The sequence below is a fragment of the Hyaena hyaena genome, unplaced genomic scaffold (genome assembly GCF_003009895.1).
Source record: "Hyaena hyaena isolate Hyena2069 unplaced genomic scaffold, ASM300989v1 scaffold_27, whole genome shotgun sequence".
In the NCBI taxonomy this organism is placed as follows: domain Eukaryota; kingdom Metazoa; phylum Chordata; class Mammalia; order Carnivora; family Hyaenidae; genus Hyaena; species Hyaena hyaena.
The window spans coordinates 3,582,153-3,606,389 of record NW_024080659.1 but is presented as its reverse complement, the minus strand read 5'-3'; the positions used below and the strand labels follow the sequence as shown (position 1 = coordinate 3,606,389).

General features: G+C 45.9%; 2 protein-coding genes and 1 pseudogene across 5 annotated transcripts in view; all 3 read right to left on the bottom strand.

The window, feature by feature from the left end:
- Nucleotides 1-15,475, bottom strand: part of LOC120228775 (Golgi apparatus membrane protein TVP23 homolog B) — a 22,526-nt gene extending 7,051 nt beyond the window's left edge. Inside the window, exons 1-5 of one of the 2 annotated variants that reach the window (XM_039227367.1) lie at nucleotides 15,349-15,475; nucleotides 10,785-10,867; nucleotides 9,122-9,266; nucleotides 3,921-4,010; nucleotides 2,645-2,776 (exon numbers count right to left, since the gene is read on the bottom strand). In XM_039227367.1, coding sequence (XP_039083298.1) covers nucleotides 2,645-2,776; nucleotides 3,921-4,010; nucleotides 9,122-9,266; nucleotides 10,785-10,867; nucleotides 15,349-15,360 — 462 coding nt within the window. In that variant the 5' untranslated portion in view covers nucleotides 15,361-15,475. Of the gene's footprint in view, nucleotides 1-2,644; nucleotides 2,777-3,920; nucleotides 4,011-9,121; nucleotides 9,267-10,784; nucleotides 10,871-15,348 lie in introns of those variants that run through there. The other variant, XM_039227368.1, reaches the window with a different exon arrangement.
- Nucleotides 15,476-16,357: 882 nt separating this feature from the next.
- On the bottom strand, nucleotides 16,358-16,485 carry LOC120228820 (annotated as a pseudogene).
- A 2,000-nt stretch (nucleotides 16,486-18,485) lies between these two features.
- CDRT1 (CMT1A duplicated region transcript 1) overlaps nucleotides 18,486-24,237 on the bottom strand; it is a 34,210-nt gene continuing 28,458 nt past the window's right edge. For all 3 annotated transcript variants that reach the window (XM_039227396.1, XM_039227397.1, XM_039227398.1), the window contains one exon: nucleotides 18,486-19,355. In XM_039227396.1, the coding sequence (XP_039083327.1) occupies nucleotides 18,535-19,355 (821 nt within the window). In that variant the 3' untranslated portion in view covers nucleotides 18,486-18,534. The remainder of the gene's footprint in view (nucleotides 19,356-24,237) is intronic.

The window sequence follows — 24,237 nt, the reverse complement described above, 5'->3', positions numbered from 1 at the left end:
AGAAAGAAAGAAAGAAAGAAAGAAAGAAAGAAAGAAAGAAAGAAAGAAAGAAAGGGAGAAAGGGAGGGAGGAGGGAGGGAGGGGAAGGGGAAGAGAAAAGGAAGGGGGAAGGGAAGGGAAGGGAAGAAAATGATAATGTAATGTCTTCTAAAGGCTAAGAGATAGAACCTGGGAGCCAAGAATATTAACCCAGCCAAGTCATTGATCAAGAATGAGGTCAACGGGCTCATATTCTTAAACATGACAGGGACAAAGGAAAGTAACACCTACAAGTTTTTTTGAAAAAAAAAATCACCCAATGATGAAACTCAGCCAATGAAGAGGTAAAAGGAAAAGCTGCAGTTAAAAGGACTGAATCAATGTATTTAAAAACATCAAAGACTTAGCAACCAGTAGGAACAGTTTCCAAAGGTAATTGTTAGGAACCTTGGCAACAAAATGAATACCGGAGCAAACAAAACTCGGGGAAATACAGGAAGGGAAGAAACACCAGAAGGCACAGGCTTTATCTCATTTCCTTTCCAACAGACTCTAGAGGCCAAAAAACAGGTTTAAGTACGATGCTTAAAACTCAAGTAAGTCTGTAACCCACAGAAATCCAAAGGCAGAAGCAGGGAGGAGGAGGGGGAGGAGCAGGGGCGTTAACAGCCCCCATCCTTCACAGCAGGGAACCCGTACATGAAAGAGCGAGTGATACAAAGGTACAAAGTATCGGGGAGCTACTAGAGGGAGGGAGGGAGGGAGCTTACTAGAAACACTAAAAACACAATATAAACCTTCCAAATCCCAAAAAGGAAAGTTCGTATGTGCACACACAGGAAAAAGAGCCTATATAGCAAAAACAGAGACAAAATATTAAAAATGTGAGGAAAAAACATAATTAAAGCCAGAATATAGCTGGTATCAATAAGTGTTAAGTGAGGGGTGCCTGGGAGGCTCAGTCAGTTAAGCATCCGACTCTTGATTTCAGCTCAGGTCATGATCTCATGGTTTGTGGATCGAGCCCCACGTCAGGCCCTGTGCTGACAGCGCAGAGCTTGCTTGGGATTCTCTCTTTCTCTCTCTCTCTCAAAATAAATAAATAAACTTTAAAAAGTCATTAAAAATATTGAATGAGATAAACTCAACTATGAAAACAACAAGACTCACAATTTAGATCAAGTAATGATATTTTCCAAAGATAGTAGCAACCGTATCTGTCCCACATGCTTGTCTAGAACCTTCTGATGCCCCTCATCAAGCTATGGAGCTTAATTCCCATTCCTCTGAATGAGGAGAGGTGGCCAAAGTGATGACTTCTGACCCCAGATTGCTGCCACGGCCCTAGCTGTGTCTCCCACAAATTCTAAGTCCTAACCCAGAACCCTGGAATGTCACTGCATTTGGAAACAGGGTTTTTAGGGGCGCCTGGGTGGCTTAGTCGGTTAAGCGTCCGACTTTCGCTTAGGTCATGATCTTGTGGTTCGTGGGTTCGGGCCCCGCGTCGGGCTCTGTGCTGACTGCCAGCTCAGAGCCTGGAGCCTGTTTCAGTCTGTGACTCCCTCTCTCTCTGACCCTCCCCTGCTCATGCTGTCTCTCTCTCTCTCCTAGAAATAAATAAAACATTAAAAAATTTTTTTTAAAAAAGTAAACAGTGTTTTTAAAGAGCTGATGAAGGTAAAATGGAGTTACCAGGGGGCCCTCATTCCGTATGACTGGGGTCCTTGTAAAAAGAAGAGATTAGGACACAGACGTGCAGAGGAAAGACTATGCGGAAGAAACAAAGAAAAGATAGCCATCCATGAGCCAAGGAGAGAGGCCTCGGGAAGACGACGAAATCAACCCTGCCTACATCTCAGTCTGGGTCTTCCGGCCTCCAGAACCGTGAGGAAATAAAGTTCCATTGTTTAAGTATCCCACAATGCACCTCTCTGTCATGACACCCACAGCAAACCAACACAGATGGAGACGGCGATTCAGCCTCTGCGCCAAACGCTCTCCATGACAGCTATGACCCGCCCAGGACGCAGTCTCACTGCCACGAGGCCACCATGCCTGGAGGGAGCCCGAACTGGCCCTGCAAAGAGACCACAAGGAGGGGCCACGGGACTTCATGGCCTCCAGCCACCCCAGCCATGGCCTGACTGAGCCCCACGAAGTCCAGCCCACAGCCTCCCAGACAAGCCCTCTCCAAGGTCCTGAACCAGAGACTGAAAGATCACAGACGACTCTCGTTTTAAGTCTTATGTTATGGGAAGATTCATGAATAAGCGGTGGACGACCAGAACAAGTTACCAACCAGCATGTTCAGAGAGGATCGCTCTGTTAGTTCCAAACTACACTACACCTGTTTGCTTGGAGTTTATTGAACATCCCCAGCCAACAAGATGATAATGTGATAACTGTATGATGACCTCTGTACAGGGTGGGTTAAGTCAAAGTCCTAGGCACTCGGGGAACTGGTGAAACGGGATCTTTGGGAGGATTCTGCTGTACAGTTCCTAGAGAATAGCAGAACAGGGGCACGGAACTTGGGGAATGTGGGATAAAGCTGTCTGTTTGAGAGAGTGAGGTCCCCAGTGTGAACCCCGATGGCCGCTTATTGAGATTATCCGTCCATCAGGCATCCTGATGATTCACCCGGTGCATCTACGCCAGTACTCACCAACCACTTCACTCTGAAGGAGAAGAGTGCGCTAAAAGCAAATATCACCCACAGCACAGGACAGGCAATGAGTCCTAACCAAAAGATTCTCGATTCGGCCTCAGAAACAGTTTTACTCTCTTGAGCGGATGCCTAAAAAAGAACATGAATTTAATGATCGATATAGTGGTATTCATCAGTAAAAAGCTTGACATTTTTCATGAAAAACACCTTAACCTAAAAGTCAAACTAACACACATGACCCAAGTCCCAAGTTAGAACCCCCTCACCCCAAAGGATAGTTAAGTGGATCTACCACGATCTAATTTTAAGAACTGGCTTAAATATGCTTTAACTCAAGAATTTGGTACCTTTGGGGCAGAATGGACAGTGTGTCATGACCCAAGATGGACTTCTCTTCAATTCTCACAGCACCTCCACTGTTTATTCATAAGGCAGTTTTGAATCACACCTTATGAGGGAAGGATCAAGGAAATCAAGGGGTTTTGATATTGTCATCCTGGTTAAGGGTCCAGAGAAAGAAATGGAATCAGGAGGTTCTGGATAATGACCACAATGTTTCAGCCATACCCAGAAAGTTTAAAAGGTGGTGGCTTGCTTCCGTGGTGGATTTTATGATATAAAGGAGCATGGGCTCACTAAGTACAATACTGCTTCCTTGGAAGTAGACCTTGTCAAGGCCCTTCTGAGCATCAGACAAACAATGGAATCAGTAGCATCTCCAAGAATCTGCCCTCTGCCTCCCCAGCTGACTTCCATGGGAACCTGAACCTTCCCCACAGATAAGCAGTCTAACCCCACACAGATCAGCATCCCCTCCGGCTCCTGAAGGCAGAGGCTTAAAGAACAGACTGCTCTGACTGATTCAGATTTTCTATCCACTTATAATCCTTCTTTTTCTTGTTCCTGCGCACGTGTGGGAGCAGACCATGGGAGCAGGGACAAAACAAGCTACGGGAAGCAGCTATCTGCGAACAGAAGAAATCTCTGGAGGTACCAGGCAAGGCAACTCAAAGCTGAGGGGCTCAGAGATCCTTTGTCAGCAGCCCCAGATAGGCGGCTTAGCACAGGCCTCTTTCCTGTACATGCCTTTCTTCCGGTCTCAACTGGACAGAAAAATGCAGCTAAGTTTCAGGAGGCCATCAGGTTTAGTGCTGATCCGCCGAGTAATTCGGGGTAGCAGTTCTAATCCTGAATGCTTCGGCCTTCAATATTCAAATGTAATCTACACGTAACTTACTGAATGACACGCTGAACAATAAAAAGGGCAGTTTACCTTCCTGGACTCAAACACCCAATGGCTTTTTCCATCTTCATCTATATGATTCCACCAACGCAGACCAACCATGAGTCTACCTGTGATGTTCTGATAAATAACAACATATACACACACGTTTTAAAGCCTTGTTTGAAGGCCTACCAGAAGGTCATTTCTCAGTATAACACATCACCAACTAAGAAAATCTTGGGCTTTCCCACCACAATACCCAGTTAACAAAGACACACTAGGCTTCAGGCTGGCCACAGACCAGCCTCACAGTTTGTGAGTTCGAGCCCCGCGTCGGGCTCTGTGCTGACCGCTCAGAGCCTGGAGCCTGCTTCAGATTCTGTGTCTCCCTCTCTCCCCCACTCATGCTCTCTCAAAAATAAACATTTAAAAAAACAATTACCCTTCTCTTTTTTGCTCATGAACTTGTTTCCCTTGTCTAATGTGTTCCTAAGCCCCGTGCTCTTTAGTTACTGGGACTGCCTCTTCCCTCTATGTGCTCACTGCAGCTCCATGTATTTTATAACTGTGCGTCTCTAAAAATGGTCGTTCGGGACTGAATGTTTGTGTGCTCCCTCCCCAAAATCCATACGCTGAAACTCTTACCCCCTCCACCATGTGATGGTATTAGGAGGTCGGGCCTCTGTGGGTGATCAGGATTAGATGAGGTCATAGGGTGGAACGTTCTAGAACGGGATCAGTACCCTTTTAACAGTCAGGAGAGCTTACTTCCTGTCTCCGCCCTGCCACCTGCGGATACAATGAGACAGCGGCCGTCCGGAACCCAGAAAAAGGCCCTCACCAGAAGCTGACCGTCCTGACAACCTGAGCTTGGACTTCTAGTCCCCAGAACTTGAGAAATAAGTTCCTACTGTTTATAAGCCACCCAGGTTATGGGACTGTCATAGCAGCGCACAGCCCACACTAAGACAGAGGTTATTGGGACTAGCCCTCATTTAGTACCTCGAACGTACCAAGCTCTTTTCCTCCTACTAAAGTAACAAATTACTTTGATAGCTTTCTCAAGGTTTTTTTTTTTAATATTTATTTATTTTTGGGAGACAGAGAGAGTGTAAGCAGGGGAGGGGCAGAGAGAGAGGAAGACACAGAATCTGAAGCAGACTCTAGGCTCTCAGCTGTCAGCACAGAGCCTGACTCAGGGCTTGAGCCCACAAAGCGAAGGATCGTGACCTGGGCCGAAGTTAGACGCTTAACCGACTGAGCCATCCAAGGGCCCCTCTCAAAGTTTATTTACGCCACTTGTATTTATTGAGCACCTACTGTGAGCCGGTAATAAAATGGTGACTAACAGGTACTATCCCAGCTTCAAGTGTTATGGGCAAGAGAGGCAGTCAACCGGTGCACAAATGCACCGCCACACCACCCATGGAAAGTGCGCTGAGGGAGGAGTACAGGGCGCCTTAATGGGTGAATGGAGATCTGACCTACCCTGGGGGTCAGAAATGGCTTCCCTGAGGAATCAACACTGGGAGTAAAATTTAAAGGATTAGTAGGAATCACTAAAGCAGGAGAATTTTTTTTTAAAGTTTACTTATTGACTATGAGAGACAGACATAGACAGCAAGTGGGGACAGGGCAGAGTGAGAGGGAGAGAGAGAATCCCAGGCAGGTACCACACTGTCAGCGCAGAGCCCGACTGGGGACTTGAACCCACACCCAGGAGATCATGAAACCAAGAGTCAGCCGCTCACCGACTGAGCCCCCCAGGTGCCCCACTGCGGACGATGTTTAATCAGAGGTGCCTGCTAACAGACTGAAGGGTTCTGTGAACTTGGGTGAGGAAAAAGTTATGCCTTTATTTTCACTAACTCCTGAAGTTTAGTTTATTTCTAAATTATGCGTGCAGACAATACACAAGTAGTGTCAGCAGTACCTGTAACGTGGACCAATAAACACCACCGATAGCTGTCACACTGTCCTACACTTGCCTGCAGATATCACAACACAGTGCCTATGCTCGCCACTGCTTTGGAAGTAACTAGACATTCAAGAAGAAGCATGTATTATAAAATCAGAAATTTGCCTTTTTTACGTTTTCATTATTTTCCAATTAGTGACTTCCTTTGTAATCTCACGTATTTTCTTTCACGCACTGAAAAGCATTCATAGGGCCACCTGATTGGCTCGGTCGGTGAAACGTGCGACTCTTGATCTCAGGGTTGTGAGTTCGAGTGCCACATTGGGAACAGAAATTCTTTAAATAAATAAATTTAAATTAAAAAATAAATAAATGCACTCACAGCTTCAAGAGACTGTGAAAGGGGTCCACGGCACAAAAAAGGTTAGGAATCCTGGTGTTAAGGTGATTCGGGAATGAGAGCAACATTCCAGAAAGATCAGTAGTAGCACAGAGCCCTCGGGGAAAAAGTAAAATCTACTGATTTATAGGACTTGGTGATTCACTGGAAATGGGGTAGGAATAAGGCAACTCATACACTTTTGGTTCCCTCAAGTTAAAACCCAGTGATCTGAGGGGCGCCTGGGTGGCTCAGTGGGTTGAGAGTCCATCTCTTAGTTTCAGTTCAGGTCATGATCTCATGGTTCTTGAGTTCGAGACCCGCATCCGGCTCTCTGCTGTCAGCATGGAGACCATTTCAGATCCTCTGTCCTCCTCTATCCATGCCCCTTCCCTACTTACACTGTCTCTCTCTCAAAAATAAATTAAAATATTTAAAAAAAAAAAAAAGTGATTTGAGGGCCTCCTGGGTGGCTCAGGCACTTAAGTGTCTGACTCTTGATTTTGGCTCAGGTTGTGAACTCACGGTTCGTAAGATCAAGCCCCACATGGGGCTCTGTGCTAACGGTGCAGAGCATGCTTAGGATTCTCTCTCTCCCTCTCTCTCTGCCCCTCCCCTGCTCAGGCTCCCTCAAAATAAATTCTAAAAAAATTTTTAGGGGCGCCGGGGTGGCTCAGTCAGTTGAGCATACAACTTCAGCTCAGGTCATGATCTCGCGGTTCGTGGGTTCAAGCCGCACGTCAGGCTCCGTGCTGACAGCTCAGAGCCTGGAGTCTGTCTTCGGATTCTGTGTCTCCCTCTTTCTCTGACCCTCTCCTGCTCACGCTCTCATGCACTCTCTCTCTCTGCCTCTCTCAAAAATAAACATTTAAAAAAAAGAGAAAGTTTAATCAAATTACATAATTTGCTGTTCTAATTAATCATAACATAATTATAAAATAATTAATTATAATTAACCTCCTTTATATCTCAGGGGCTTGGACATCTGTTAAAGTAATTCTGCCACAGATAAAAGAGTGACATTTTTTAAGCCCTTGTTTAAAAACAAAGAAGAAAAAGAAAAACTTTATCAGAAAATACACTTTTGGGCCACATTTTTTAAAACCCTAAACCCACAAGGATTTAATTATTTAATTATAAGAATCTGGAAATGACCAGAACTGAACATTCCTCAAAACAAAATTGTGACCAGGATACAAGCAAACATGCAGAGAATAAAACAACAGAAGAAATTCAAATAAATACAGTATTTTTTTAAAAGCCTAAGTAAAAGAGATCTTTTATAGGAGCGCCTGGGAGGCTCAGTCAGTTCAGCATCTGGCTTGATTTCAGCTCAGCGATCCTCTCTGCCCCTCCCTAACCTGAGCACACTCCCTCTGTCTCTCAAAAATAAATAAACTTAAAAAAAACCTTATTTTTGAGAGAGAGAGAGAGACAGAACACAAGCAGGGGAGGAACAGAGAGAGATGGAAACACAGAATCTGAAGCAGGCTCCAGGCTCTGAGCTGTCAGCACAGAGCTGGACGCGGGGCTCATACTCACGAGCCGTGAGATCATGACCTGAGCCGAAGTCGGACGCTTAACCGACTGAGCCACCCAGGCGCCCCAATAAATAAACTTTAAAAAAGAGAGAGAGAGACCTTTATAATCCCCATTCTCAGCGGTCTGTGGCCTGTGGAAGCAGGCCAGCACCAAGCCAGCCATTTCTGGTATGAGAATCAAAAGGTCTAAAAACAGTTGGGCTGGTGGCTGTGAAGAGACTTACAACATCTACTGGTCTTTCAATCAATACACCTCTCGGAAATTCCAAAATTAGCTTTTTTTTTTTTTTAACCCTTTGATTTTCCCCTCACCATTTTGCTATGAAAATTTCCAAACACAGAGAAAAGTCAAATTTTACAGCAAGTCCCCAAATGCCTCCCACTAGAGTCTACATTTAATATTTTACTACAGTTACCTTATCACACGTCCATCTATCTAGGTGTCTGTCTATCCATCCACCCATCTCTCTACTTACAGTTGCCTTGGAGTTTAAAACCATCTCTTTTTCCCTCCTATCCCTTACAGCAGGGTTTCTCGGCCTCAGCGCTACTGACATCTGGGCTCAGATTAACTATTCGTTGTAGGGACCTGTCCTGTGCATCTAAGGACGTTAGCGGTATCCTCGGCCTCTACCCACCAGATGTCAGCAAAAGTGTCCAGCCCCAGCCGTGACCACCAAAACTGTCTTCAGACATGGACAGCCACCCTCTGGGGAACAAAACTGGTCCCAGGAGAAAATACTGCCCCAGGATCCGCATCGGGGCCTCTGTGAACGGCAGGCACACTCCCTAAGAATCTGTGCATGATGGGGCGCCTGGGGGGCTCAGTTAGTTGAGTGTCTGACTTCAGCTCAGGTCATGATATCACAGTTTGTGAGTTCAAGCCCTGCATCAGGCTCTGTGCTGACAGCTCAGAGCCTGGAGCCTGCTTCTGAGTCTGTGTCTCCCTCTCTCTGACCCTCCCCTGCCCACACTCTGTCTCTTTCTCTCTCTCAAAATTAAATAAACATCAAAAACACTAAAAAAAATTTAAGAGAAAAGAATTTGTGCATGGTCTCTCCTGGGCTCCCATCTAGATATCATACACAGCACACCTGGAGGTGACCCTGAAGCAAAACAAGTGCTATTAATTAAAAACAGGACACAGGTTTTTAAACCTGTGGCTGCTAGTCACGTTTTGCTAGTCTAATTTTAAAGCTGACGGAGGCTGACATACTGCACAGGTAAGTCAGCAGTATACTAACCTACATGGGATCTGATGATAGACCTTCACGCAGGAGGCCTGCGGTACCAGAAAGATACACGAAGGCAAATCCAAGACGCTAAGTGCCATTCTCTCCCCATGGTTCATGCACCATTTGGTCTCATCACATTCAATACAGCGTTGAAATCATCAAGCACTCAGACCTACCTTGACTGCCCAAAAGTCACATGACAACAGCAAGATAATTGTCACCATACAGGCAATAAAGCTGCTGCTGAACAATTCACAGAGCAGATAGACCACGATGGCGCTGACTCGAAAGAACAAATGGAAAAATGACGCCACTGGGTGTCTGGAAACCAAAACAGATCAAAAGAGAGGCCATCACATTTCAGCACAGGTGCTGCAGAGGCCGATGAACGATGCTCCGGCCACAGCACAACCGGCCAGGGTCTAGGCAGAACTAAGATGACCTGAGGAGGAAGCAAATCACCTCCCCTTCTTTTACGTTAAGTCCCGTTGTTTGACAAGTAATGAGGCCCTGCTGCCACAGAAAATACTCGATGGCAACAGGACTTGAACCTGCACAAAATATATGAGCAACTCTGCCAAGCTTGGAGAATTAAGGAAACTATACTCTCAGGATTAAAAACTATTTTCACATACGGGGCGCCTGGGTGGCTGGGTCGGTTGGGCGTCCGACTTTGGCTCAGGTCATGATCTCATGGTTCGTGGGTTCAAGCCCCGCGTCGGGCTCTGTGCTGACAGCTCAGAGCCTAGAGCCTGCTTCTGATTCTGTGTCTCCCTCTCTCTCTCTCTGCTCCTCCCCAACTCATGCTGTCTCTCAAAAATAAATAAACGTAGGGGCGCCTGGGTGGCTTAGTCGGTTTTGTGTCCGACTTTCGCTTAGGTCATGATCTTGCGGTTCTTGGGTTTGTGTCCCGCGTCGGGCTCTGTGTTGTCTGCCAGCTCAGAGCCTGGAGCCTGTTTCAGTCTGTGACTCCCTCTCTCTCTGACCCTCCCCTGCTCACGCTGTCCCTCTCTCTCTCTCTCCTAGAAATAAATAAAACATTAAAAATAATAATAACAATAAATAAATAAATGTAAAAAAAACTTTTTTTACACTACTGTCACATAAAAAACTAATTCCAGAGTGCCTGGCTGGCTCAGTCAGTAGAGCATGCGACCTGACCTTGGGCCCCTGAGTTTGAGCCCCATGTTGGGCACAGAAATTACTTACAAATTAAAATAAGTATAAATAAAACAGAATTCCCAGGCCCTGAGAAATCACTTCGCGTTAATAACTTTACTGAGGAACAATCCACACACCCCAAAATTGGTCTGTTTAAAATGTACGCCCCAACAGTTTTGTGGCATGTTCACAGAATTGGGCGATCACCTTTGGATCTTTTTCATCATCCGGAAAACAAAGTCGGTACCCGCGGGCAGTCCCCCCCAGCCCCACCCCGCTCCAGCCTCAGGCAACCGCTGCCGTACTGCTGTCTCTATAGATCTGCCTATTCTGGGCCCTTCGCATGAATGAAATCACACAAATGGTCTCCTGTGCCTCGCATCTCTCACTCGGCACCCCGTTCTCAGAGGTCAGGTAGAATCTGACCGCAGTGAGTTTCTTTCCAGGGGCCGGAATCCAGAATGGAAATCTGCTTGGCGGTACGGGTTCATGTTACAGGTAAACTTCCACAGGCCGGTCATTCCCACGGAAAATCTGAAATGTCGTCTTGGCCCCAGGCAGAGGCTCAAACTGCCGGATGTCCACTGTGCCTACGGACGTGACACCCGCTTTGCCCTGAATGCCACCGGCTGGCACCCATCACACACAGAACCCAGCTCCCACGACGTATCCCCGTACCTGATCTTGGACTTTTTTGGTCTGTCAGTGGTCTCCTCTTCTGCATCAAACAGGGAAACGTCCTCGGTGTCATCATTACTGTCCTGGCAGGAAAATTAAGTATCCGTGAAGCAAGAGGAAATTAACTCAGTACTCCCGTGCCTCATACACAGAAGGCAGCACACCAGAACGGAAAGCACAAGTAAGACGCGGTCCCGGACATCGGGAATTCACAACCTGGGGACAGGGCACCCCCATCATCTGGCAACAAGCCATCGCTACCCCGCAGCTGAGCCCTGTGACAAACCATGGGGGGAGGCAGGCAATGACGCTCCTGTAAATTTCCCTCATCCGCACTCAGCTGCTCCGTCACCAGCAGAACCTCTCGGGGACACACTCCATGCTTCTGGCTCCTTCGCGGAATCACCTGCCTGCACCCTGGTTTCCCCAACCCCTTCTCACTGGTCTCTTTATATCCACAGTGACACCCACCACGGGGCTTGGAATCTCTTCCTTTCCTGCCTCCTCAGGGACCTCTTTCGTCAATTTCCCCTTTATTTACACTGTCTGGTATCTTCAGGTCTTCCCACTGGATCTCCCCAGTCGGCATATGGGCTTCTTCGGGTGCCGTTTATTGTTTGAAAGAGGTTTCACAAACCCTGAACCTGATACCCTTCTATCTTCTGCTTTTGTGGCACAGCATTTCTCCCTCTCACAGCCTCAGAGTCTCAGGGAGGCTCACACCTCCACCAGCCACAGCCTCAACCAAAAACGACCTCGCTTTCACACCTTGCCTGAGGCGCCAGCCACCCACCCACCACCCGCCTGCCTTCCTTTCATCTCTGCTGGACGCCAGCCCCTCGTCACCCACAGAGCAATCTTCCTAACAGTAAAGTCACACCAGATCCTGCCCCTCCGCAAATTTTTTTTTTTTTTTTTTTTTTTTGGTGGTGCTCCTACATGTAGAAGATAAAACTTAACCTCCTCTACGTGCTGCCCGGGAGATCTCCCAACCCGATCCCCTGCTTCTCTTCTGACTCTCCCCTCCACCGGGCAGGGCAGCAATACCATTACTGCGTGTTCTCTGAAAACACCAGGTTCTCCCATCCGCCTGCCTTTCGTGTGTTTTCTCCACCCAGAAAGCTCTTCTCTCCATCCCTCACACAGCAAGCCCTCGGCAACACTACATCCTTGCAAATTTCAGCTGCAAAACTGAAAGAGCCGAGACACTCGCCCTGAAATCCCCAGGCTTCCCGTTTCCAACCTCCGCCTGCACGACAATCTTCCTGCAGTGCTCCAACGACCACCTCCATCTAGAGTCTAGGCTACTGGAGGGCAAGGTCACTGCACTATAAGAAGTCTGGTGTACAGCACAGCACCCGGCCAGGCGGTACAATATTTCTTGAAGGCAGGAGGGAACGAACAAAGGAGGCAAGTGCAGACTGTGATCGGAGCCAGGAGAAACAGGGGTCCAAACAGGAGCACAGAAAGGAAGAGAACCCCTTCTACCAAAGGGCCCTGGAGGAGAGCTTGTGTGCTGGGTGCCGAAAGAGCACAGAAGCCTCCTGCTCACTCTATTCCCTGGAGAAGGAATATTTTCAAAGGCAGAGAATGGAAACGCACAAGGTCTATATAGGGAATGGCCAAGGAGGCCACGGAGTAAGAGAACAGTGAGACGAGCAGAATGGGAGCCAAGGCTTTAAGTGGAAAACAGACTCGGATCTGAGACCAGTGCTTCTCAACTTTGGCTCACAGTCTGGATCTGTCTTGGGTACTTTAAAAAAAAAAAAGAAAAAGAAAGAAAGAAAAGAAAGAGAGAAAAAGAAACCCTGATACCTGGATCCCCACCCCAAGGTTCAGATGTCACTGGTCTGCGGTGTGGTCTGGGCATCTGGATTTTTTTTTTTTTTTTTGGCATCTGGATTTTTTTTAAAGCCCCTCAGATGACAATAAAGTGCAGCCACGCCTGAGATCATAATTAGGATGCTAGGGTCAGAAATGCTGACGCTCCTCCTTGATTCCAACAATCCAGTCCACATCCAGCAGACCTCTCACACTAGACCATATCAACTCCCTACTTAAAACCCAGAGGGCTTTCACTGAAGAAGGAGCCCCATCAGGACCCATCACCACCTGGCCCCGCCCATCTCTCTAAGACCCTGTCTCAGGCCACTCCCGCTTCATGACCTGTGGTGAATGCCTCCTCTTGGTCTGGCCAGACTTACTGGTGCTAATGCCTGGAATTTGTACATACGTAAATTTCTAGCAAACATATCTTTGCAGATGTGACTGAATCAAGGAGTTTCAGTGGGGATGGGTATCCTGGAGCCTCCTTAGCCCCTGACTCATTTAACTTCTGACCCTGAACTATAAGGTGATAAATTTCTATTAGGCCGCTAAGTCTATGGTAATCTGCAGCAATGGGGAATCTATATAGTAACTAAGCCCCTGCCAGACTGGTCTTCTCTTTCGTTCCTTACATGCCAAACGTGTGTCCCACCAGGCTCTTTTACATTTGTTCTAGCTAGTTCTATCTAGAAAACCCTTTTCTCTTACCCTGTTCTTTGAAAGGCTGGCTTACTCTCATTAAATACACACTGAGTGCCAGGCACTGTTTGAGGTGGTACAGCCTGAAACAAGAAAAAAGACAACTATTTCTGTACTTCTGGGGTTACAATTACGAAGATGGGGAGGCTGTGGGCACAACACCAGGGGGAAATCAAGAGTTTGGTCTCGGACATTTATTTTTTTTTTTTACTTTCTTTTTTTAATGTTTACTTATTTTTGAGAGAGAGAGGTAGACTGCAAGCAGGGGAGGGTCAGAGAGAGATGAAGACACAGAATCTGAAGCAGGCTCCAGGCTCTGAGTTAGCTGTCAACACAGAGTCCGACACAGGGCTCGAACCCACGAACTGTGAGATCATGACCTGAGCCGAAATCGGAGGCTTAACCAACTGAGCCACCCAGGCGCCCCTGGGCACTCCAATATTTAGAGATCAGAAAGATGAGAAGGAATAAGCAGTGGGGGCTGGAAAGGATGTGCTAGGGAGTAAGAGTGAAGGGGGGGAGGGGCGGGTCCTGGAAGCCAAGCGAAGGAAGTGTTGCCAGGAAGAGGGTCAGAGCAACTATATCAAACACTGCTCACAAGTACGATGAAAACCAGAGACTTCTGTATTTCTTTTTTTTTTTTTTTAATGTTTATTTTTGAGAGCAAGCAAACACTGTAGGAGCAGAGAGAGATGGCAACAAAGGACCTGAAGTGGGCTCCAAGCTGACAGCAGAGAGCCCGACGCCGGGCTCGAACTCACAAACTGTGAGATCCTGACCATAGCCGAAGTTGGATGCTCAATCAACTAAGTCACCCAGGGGCCCCAAGACCATCCGTGACCTCACTAAGAGCAGTTTCAGGAGGGCAGAGGGAAGAGGCAGAAAACCAGACTAGAATGGACCCAAGAGAGAACAGAAAGAGACAAGTATAAATAAAGCTTAAGGAACTGAGAATGCAGTGATACATCAAAGGGTATTTAGAGTGGAGTTTTTTTTTTTTAAGACAGGAAAAATTAAAGCAAGTTTATATGTTAACTTAAGCTTGGCGCCTGGGCAGCTCGGTCGGTTGGGCCTCCTGATCTGAAGGTTGGTAGGATCAAGCCCCACATCAGGGCTCTGCGCTGACAGCTCGGAGCCTGCTTGGGATTCTCTCTCCCACTCTCCGCCCTTCCCCCACTTGCACCTGCGCCCTCTCTCCAAATAAATAAAATTTTTAAAAAAACAACCTTTTAAAAACGAAAAGAGAAAAATGATGCTATACATCACTTTGTTGTTGCTATCACTACCTGGAAATATCCATATATGTTAACTACCTAGATCTCCCCACCCCAACCCATCGACAAGCCCCCATCCCCCAGCACCCCACAATTCACACATTGCAGGGCAAGAAATCTGTCAGTAAGGTTCACAGCCCTATCCCTGGGCCTAGAACAGTGCGTGGGCCATAGCAATCCCTCAAAGAGAAAAAAATACCTACGGGTACTCGAGTGAAAGTGCACTATAAAGAGTAAAAAGTGTTGGTTTTTTTTTAACATAGGAAGAGATTACTAAATTATTCTTTCTCTGATCTAAACCTGCAGACTGTAATTAACTCTAAGGGCACAGTCGTGATCATCGGAGTGAGCAACAATCACCAACGAGCACTTGACTGCAAGGCCCTGGCGGGGTCTCCTACTCCTGCAGGATGGCACTGCGCCCCGCCCCCCGAAAGTCCCCGAATGTCTGGGGAAAGACCACCCGCAACTTCACGCCGAGGGCGTTTCGGCAGCACCGCACCGGCTCCGTGCGATCTGGCGCCCCACCTCCGCTGGCAGTGCGCTTCTGCACACCCCGAGGCCGTCCCTCCGAGGCGGAACCGGGGCACCCTCCAGCCGAGCCCTCGGGGCTCCCAGCCGCGCCCCCGCCCGCTCCCCACCCCCCGGGCCCGGTCAGCCAGCGGGGCCGTTGTGCCCCGGGACGCCAGACTCGCGCCCCCTGGGACCCAGCAGGCCCGGCGCCCCGCCACACCCACCCTCACGACGCGCCCGCGGCCCCTCACCTGCTGCAACATGACGGCCCTGCGCCAGCCCCGCTTCCGGGAGCCACGTCAGCGCGCCAGCTGACGCGACCAGGTCCCCAAAACCGGGGAAGATAAACCACAAGTCCAGCCCGCCTCCACTTCCGCTTCCAGGTGCTTCGTGGGAGGAGGAACCAAGGGGCGGGACGAGCGTGTGGGCGGGGCGTCCGGGGCGGGACTAGCTGGTGGGCGTGGCGGTCTCGGGACGGGGCGCGAGGAGGGCGAGGGATCCGGGGGCGGGGCTAATGCGTGGACGGGACGTCAGGGGCGGGGCGTCGAGGGAGGGGCGAGCGTGTGGGCGGGGCGTCTGGGGCCCTGCTAGCGTGTGGGATTGTATCAAGAAACAAAGCAGGGGACTCTATAAACAGACCGTTTGAGTCCCGGCTTCTCCAGGTACTAGCTCTCCAAATAACCTCTATATACCTCTTCCCTCAGTTTTGTAAAGCCGGGATGATGATGGCATCTGAACAGGGTAAGTGGGCTTAGTAAATAGTAAATGTAATTCTTAATACTGGTTTTTTTAAAATAGTTCATTGTCAAGTTGGTTTCCATATAACACCCAGTGCTCATCCCCACAAGTGCCCTCCTCCATGCCCATCACCCCCCTTCCCCTCCCCCCCACCCCCATCAGCCCTCAGTTTGTTCTCGCATTCAAGAGTCTCTCATGGTTTGCCTCCCTCCCTCTCCTCCACTATTTCTCCCCTTCTTCTCCCCCATGGTCCTCCATTAAGTGCCTCCTAATCCTCCTATACGTGCAAACATATGGTATTTGTCCTTCTCTGCCTGACTTATTTCTCTCAGCATAACACCCTCCAGTTCCGTCCACGTTGCTACACATGGCCAGATGTCATTCTTTCTCATTGCCATGTAGTATTCCATCGTATAGATAAACCACATCTTCTTGATCCATTCGTCCGTTGATGGACACTTAGGCTCTTTCCATGATTTGGCTGTTGCTGAGAGTGCTGCTATGAACATTGGGGTACATCAGCCCTCCTGTATCCTTGGGTAAATTCCTAGCAGTGCTATTGCTGGGTCATAGAGGACTTGGTACTCTACAGGTTCAAAGAAACTTCTCTAGTAACAAACTATAGAAATGATCCCTGAAAGTATAGTCTTTCTTAATACTATTTTAAGTTTAATCGCCAGTAACATCATTTTGCTCCATGAAGGACCTGAAATTCAGAGACTCTTACATCATCTTTGAAACTGACTATAACAGTGTAATTAGAAGAATATCCGATCTGCTGTTAGAAGACTCCTGGAATAATGTGTATTCGCTCTTTTCCTTCATCGAGGGGCTCCTTTACATTGAAATCACAATTTTTACATGGCTATTAGCCAGTGCTACTTTAAACTTAATATCCTAATAATGAAAAAAAAATAAATTCTTCAAGGAGAGGAACCTTGGCACAGAATTATGGTCCTGCACTTGGAGGTGAAAAGGGACTCCCTGAAGAGGTGGCCTGTGCCTCTAGCCAGCCCATGCCATGTGTTTGGCGCCCCAACCAGTGTGTGGGTTGTGGGGTTTTGTGTTGTTTTGGGTTTGCATTCTATTTGAATTTATTACCACCTGCATAGGAAAATCTCAGTTCAGTCTTTGGTGTGCAGGAAAAAGCCCACTTCTCCCCTACTGTGCTTCTCCACTGTCTCCATTACTTCTCACATAAAACACTTCACTTCTGGTCACCAGGTGCGTGGGAGTTCCTTCCCCACACCAAGCAATTCTCAGGGACACCAGCTGGGTTTCCTCAATTCAATTCAATTCTGACATTATAAGGAGATAGAGCCAGATTCCACAGGTTACGGGCTCAGTCCCAGAAGACGCTTGTGCCTGCCAGCTCTCCCTCTCTCTTTTGGTCTCTCACACACACTCATTCTTCACATGCCAGCTGGAGATCCAGTTTATCACTGTGCTTCTGACCAACTGGCTGTAGATTTGAGGTTCCAATGACCTCCCTCTTGAGTTCAGTTAATTTGCTGGAAGGTTCACAGAACTCAAGGAAACACTTACATGTGCCAGTTAATAAAAGACACAGATGAACAACCTGATAGAGACACATAGGTGAGGTCTGGAAGGGTCTGTGGAGTTGGGGTGCGTCACCCTCCCAATGCATAGATGTGTGCACCAACCCGGAAGCTCTCTGAACCCCATACTATTGAGATTTTTATGGAGGGTTCATAACCATAGACATGACAGATCATTAACTCCACTTCCAGCTCCTCTCTCTCTCTGGAGAGATGTGGGATAGGGCCACAATTCCCAAGCTTCTAATTTTGGTTTGGTCTTTCTGTTGACCAGCCCCCATCCAGGAGCCCACTCTGAGTCACCCCATTAAAAGAAAAGATGCTCCTAGTGTTCGTATCACTTGGGAATTTATAAAGTCTTCAAGTGCTCTGTGCCGGGAACTAGGGGCAGAGACCAATATATATTTCCTACTATCTCACACCATCCTGTGGTCATGCTGAGCCGCTGAGTAGGAGCTACCCCTTTGGATAGGGCTTGAGCTCTCCAAAAGGCCATAGCTCCCGTGGTGTGCCGCCTTCTTTTAAATTACCTGCCTGGTCCCTGACACCATCTTTGAAATGTCTAAGTAGAAACATTCACACACTTGATATTAGTGTCCCTCTTTGAGGAAAAAATGATAATGCTTAATTCTCTTCCATAGGAGTTAGCCCTGAGAAGGAAAAGAACACATAACGTTCTCCAATGCAATAGGTCAACCCCGTTGAAGGTATCTCCTTTTAGATTCTTAACTGAGCTCATTGTGCTTCATCAACCACTGTGCAAATATAGCAGAGAATTCCCATGCCTTATTCTAATACAATCCCATCATTCATTTGTGATCCAAATGGAAGCACTAAATTGGTAATGATAAGTAGTATCTAATTTCCAAGGATCACTTTCCCATCTCCCGCCAGTGAAGTTGGGCTTCCATAAGTTTCAATGGTTTTCAGTAGGAATACAGATGCCAATCTCTCCCACATCCCACCCCCATTTTCTTATTTTGATTTTATCAATTCTTTGGCTTCTAGGAAGATAATTAGGACTCCCTACATTGCCAAGGGATAGTCCAAAAACCAAACAAACAAACAAAGCAAGTGGCCAAACACCAACATCCACTTAGTTTTCTGTTTATTGTGAGATGTTCATGTCCCAAGGCTGGTTCAGATAAACATGTTCCGTCCAAGTTCAGGAGCTGCTGTTTTCCCTTGCTTCAGGAAATTATCTATAGGCAGCCCTTGGATCTTCCTGATCCATGCACATTTGCTGGCTTTTTCTGGATCGACCACTTCAGTGAGCTTCCTGGTCTGATACTTCTTCATCTTGACTTCCCTATACTCTTTTTCATCCCTTACAGTCAACAACATAAACTGAGTGTTCATTCTAAAGGGATCAAGGGACGGATAGAAGCGATGTCGTGCTTTCTTGACAGATTTGGTTGCCACGCCCACTTGTGGAGCCAGCATACGGTTCGGTTTAATGACCTGCATGCTGGTTAAAGGTCTGTAGCTGCGCACTGTCCGGTCAACAGAGCTGGTGGCTTGGTCTTCACCCTTGAAGCCATCAGTGAATCTGGGGTGGATAATCACAGGCTGGGGGATGGTGGACTGGACTCGGGGACTGTGCAAAGAGTTCTTCAGGTTGGGCTGCAGTTTCTGGGTTTCAAGGGGAATATTGGTTTGTTTCACGTCTATGGGAGGGTTGCTCCACCTCAGCCTATCAACTGCACGTTGGATTGATTTTCCTTTGAAACTCAAGACCTTCCTTGGGTGTGAAATGGAAGGTCCCCAGGCATCAATGACTTGGGTTTGGGGTCTACGGGGATAGGCAAACTCCCCGGAATTATGGGCCTGCTGCAGGGCGTTAACAGTCAGTAGGAACTGGTCGGGTGACATAGGGGTTTGCCAGGACTTCTTCTTGGAGCGCTTGATCATGTCTATAGGAGTTTCAGGTTGTCTTTCTTTTTGGATTTTCACCTCATCCTCTGGTTTTTCAAAAAAAAAAAAAAAAGAAAGAAAGAAACAAAAGCAAGTCAGAGTGTTCCATGAAAGACGGCAAGTGGTTATGCATGAAAGCCAAACCCATTTTAACGGCTATCCAAACTGAGGTCTTTGTTGCCCAATGGGCATGCCGTCATGTGGGCAAAACTCCTCTATAACACTAGAAATTATGACATATTCAACACAAGTTTTTACTAAATATACTAGTATTTGTGTACAAGTGTGTAGTAGCTCTAGATATACATATTTTGGAGGGAACATATGTAATCCCAATGTTCTGTACATTTTGTAACTTCCTTGTAGGAAGGAGATTTATACCTCATTTATGATTCACGCAAAATAGGCCTTATAAATTTATAGTAACAAATCTCCATTTTTTTAAGTGTTTATTTATTTCAAGAGAGAACACAAGCACGGGAGGGGCAAAGAGAGAGGGGGAGAGAGAATCCCAAGCAGGCTCAGCACTATCAGCACAGAGCCACATATGGGGCTCGATCCCATGAACCATGAGATCATGACCTGAGCTGAAACTGAGAGTTGGATGCTTAACCGACAGAGCCACCCAGGCACCCCACCAATCTCTATTTTTAAACAAAAATTGAATCACAAAGTTTGACCTCCATCTTTTTAGTTATTAATCAAATTTGGTTCCAAATGATCTTCGGACATTTTCCAAAATCAAGACTGCTTTCAAAATATACAGCCTGAATATATCACAATGTGACCAAAAGTCATTTTTCTGAACAGGAGTTCCTAAAATGTTTTTGAACAATAGCAGCAGTTCCAAAAGTCACTTGCTAGGGACAGGAGATTCATTTTGACATGCTGTATTATGGTCAAGACTTCCAAGGTGCCTGATACCTAGAAGTAACAAGGATGCCTTCACATGTGAGCAAATCTATTATCTCTCTCACACTTGGGCTTTTCAATTCCTACAGTACCTCACAGATACACTGAAAGCATTATTCTCATTTTAAGAAAGGAATAACTGGGCGCCTGGTTGGCTCAGTCAGTTAAGTGTCTGACTTGGGCTCAGGTCATGATCTCATGGTCCGTGAGTTCAAGCCCTGCGTTGGGTTCTGTGCTGACAGGTCAGAGCCTGGAGCCTGTTTCAGATTCTGTGTCTCACTCTCTGTCTGCCCTTCCCCTACTCATGCTATGTCTCTGTCTCTCTCGAAAATAAATAAACATTTAAAAAAAAGAAAATAAAAAAAGGAATAACTGAGTCATGAAAGTCATTTGTCTAGTCTGACCTAACAATTAAAAGCTTGTACAAGGGGCACCTGGGTGGCTCAGTCGGTTAAGCATCCGACTTCAGTTCATGTCATGATCCCACAGTTTGCTGGTTTGAGCCCTGCATCAGGCTCTGTGCTGACAGTTCAGAGCCTGGAGTCTGCTTTGGATTCTGTGTCTCTCTCTCTGCCCCTCTCCTGCTCACTCGCTCTCAAAACTAAAAACAAAAACATTAAAAAAAGGAATTGTGGGGGCACCTGGGTGGCTCAGTTGGTTAAGCGTCCAACTTCAGCTCAGGTCATGATCTCACAGTTCATGGGTTCAAGCCCCGCGTCAGGCTCTGTGCTGACAGCTAGCTCAGAGCCTGGGGTCTGCTTCGGATTCTGTGTCTCCCTCTCACTCTGACCCTCCCCTGCTCATGCTGTCTCTCTCTCTCTCTCCCTCTCTCTCTCTCTCTCAGAAATAAATAAAACATTAAAAATTTTTTTAAAAAAAGGAATTGTGCCAAGAAAGTGGGGGTAGAGAGAACATACTTCAACATAATAAAGGCCACACATGAAAATCGCACAGCCAACATCATATTCAATGGTGAAAACTGAAGGCTTTTACTCTAAGATCAGTAATAAGACAAGGATGTCTACTCTCACCACTTTTATTCAACATACTACTGGAAGTCCTAGCCATAGCAATCAGATAAGACAAAGAAATAAGAAGCATCCACGTTGGCAAAGAGTTGAACCGTCACTATTTCTGGATACATAGAAAATCCTTAAGACTACCAAAACGCTACTAGAAGTAATGAGTTAATTCAATAAAGTTGCAGGATACAAAATTAATAGCAGAAATTAGTAGCATTTCTATGCACTAATAATCAAGCAGCAGAAAGAAAAATTTTAAAAACACTCCCATTTTCAGTTGCACCAAGAATAATAAAATACCTATGAATAAACTTAATTGAAGAGGTGAGACTTATACTCTGAACTATAAAACATTGATGAAAGAAATTAAAGATGGTAGAAAACAGGTATTCCATGCTCACAGACTGGAAAAACTAATATTTTTAAAACGCCCATATTGCTCAAAGCAATCTACAGATTCAGTGCAATCCCTTATCAATATGCCAACAGCGTTTTTCACAAAACTAGAATAAAAAACCCTGAAATACATATGAAACCACAAAACACTTCAAATAGCCAGAGCAATCTTAAGAAAAACAAAGCTGGAGGTATCACAATTCCAGATCTTAATTTTTAAAAATATTTTATTTATTTCTGAGAGAGAGAGAGAGAGCATGAGCAGGGGAGGGTCAGAGAGGGAGGGAGACACAGAATCCGAAACCGGCTCCAAGCTCTGAGCTGTCAGCACAGAGCCCAACATGGGGCTCGAACCCATGAACCATGAGATCATGACCTGAGCCGAAGTCAGACGCTTAACCAACTGAGCCACCCAGGCGCCCTGCAATTCCAGATTTTAACATATACTAGAAGCTGTAGTAATCAAAACAGTATGGTGCTAGCATTAAAAAAGAGAGAGAGAGAGACAGATCAATGGAATAGAAGAGATAGCTCAGAAATAAACCCATAATTATATGGTCAATTAATCTATGACACAGAAAGCAAGAATATACAATGGGGAAGAACAGTCTCTTCAGTAAATGGTGCTAGGAAAACCAGACAGCTACAAGTAAAGGAATGAAATTGGACTACCTTTTAACACTACTCACAAAAATAAACTCAAAATGGATTAAAGACCTAAATGTGAGACCCGAGGCCATAAACATCCTAGAACACAGGCAATAATTTGTCTGACATCAGTCATAGCAACATTTTTCTAGATATGTCTCCTAAGGCAAGGGAAACAAAAGCAATAAAAAACACAAAACAACAACAACAGCAAACTATCAGGACTACATCAAAATAAAAGCTTTTGCACTGCAAAGGAAACCACCAAGAAAACAAAAAGGCAACCTATTGAATGGTGGTAGATATTTGCAAATGATATATCCGACAATATCCAAAATAGATAAAGAACTTGCACAACTCATTGCCAAAAAAACAGCCCAATTTAAAAAATGGGCAGAGACCCTGAATAGACATTTTTCCAAAGACATATGGATGGTCAACAGATGCATGAAAAGATGCTCAACATCACTAACAATTTGCAGAGAAATGCACATCAAAACCACAATGAGCTACCACTTTGCACCTGTCAGAATGACTAAAATAAAAAATACAAGCAAAATATAAAATAAATACAGAATGACTAAAATTTAAAAAATACAAGCAAGGTAAAATACAAGCAAAATATCAGCATTGCCAAGAGTGTGGAGAAAAAGGAACCCTCATGCACTGTTCATGGGAATACAAACTGGTGCAGCCACAGTGGAAAACAGTATGGAGTATTTCCACTATTGGATATTTACTCAAAGAAAAAGATAAACACTAATTCAGTACATGCATCCCTTGGCAATTATTTACAATAGCCAAGATACGGAAGCAACAGAGATGTCCACCAATAGATGAATGGATAAGGAAGATGTGGTATACACACACACACACACACACACACACACACACACACATAACGCAGAGGAATATTACATAGCCGTAAAAAGAAAGATCGCATCACTTGAGATAACATAGAGAGACCTGGAGGATATCATGCTAAGTGCGACAAGCCAAACCAAGAAAGATGGATATCACCGGATTTCACCCATAAGTGGAATCTTAAAAAATAATAATAAATGAATAAAAGTAGAATCAGACCTATAAATACAGAGATGGTTGCCAGTGGGAAGGGGGTGGGGAGAGGAATGAACAAAATGGATGAAGGGGAGTGAGATACAGGCTTCCAGGTACAAAACGGGTAAGTCATGAGAATAACAGGCACAGCGTAAGGAATAGAGTCAATGAGATTGTAATAGCAATATAATGGGGACATGGCATCATGCATAAACTCGTCAAATCATTATGTCGTACACCTGAAACTCGTGTAACATTGTGTGATGACAAACTCAAATTTTAAAAAACGGAATTGTGATGACTCATTGTTCGTTAAAGTGCCTTTTTTCATATAATAACATACTGTGGCTCTCTTTCCAAGTCACTGTATATAGGTCCTCATGATACAATTTTTAGCTGTTAGAGAGTATTCCATAGTGTGAATTTTTCTGTACCTACTTCGTCACTGCCCACTGGTTGCCGTTTAGCTTCTTAGTGATCCACCTCAAAGAAATGCAAACGCTATTTTTACTTACCATATAAGCAGGTACAAAATGATGGATAACACCCAGTTTGAGCATGCATGGGTGCGGTGGGGGCTCTCATGCATTGTTGGTGGGCTGGTAAATTGATATATCATTTTTTAAGGACAACTATGCCAATATCTTTCTAAATTTTTTAGATCCAATCAGTTATGCTAGTGTTCCCCTCATTTTGTATTATTTTTTAAAAATTTTAATTCCAGTAGAGTCACCATGCAGCATTATATTAGCCTCAGGTGTACAGTATAGTGATTCGACAATTCTGTACATTACTCAGTGATCATCAAGATAAGTGTATGCTTAATTCCCTTCACCTGTTTCACCCATCCCCCCCCCCCCCCCCCCCCCCCCCCCCCCCCCCCCCCCCCCCC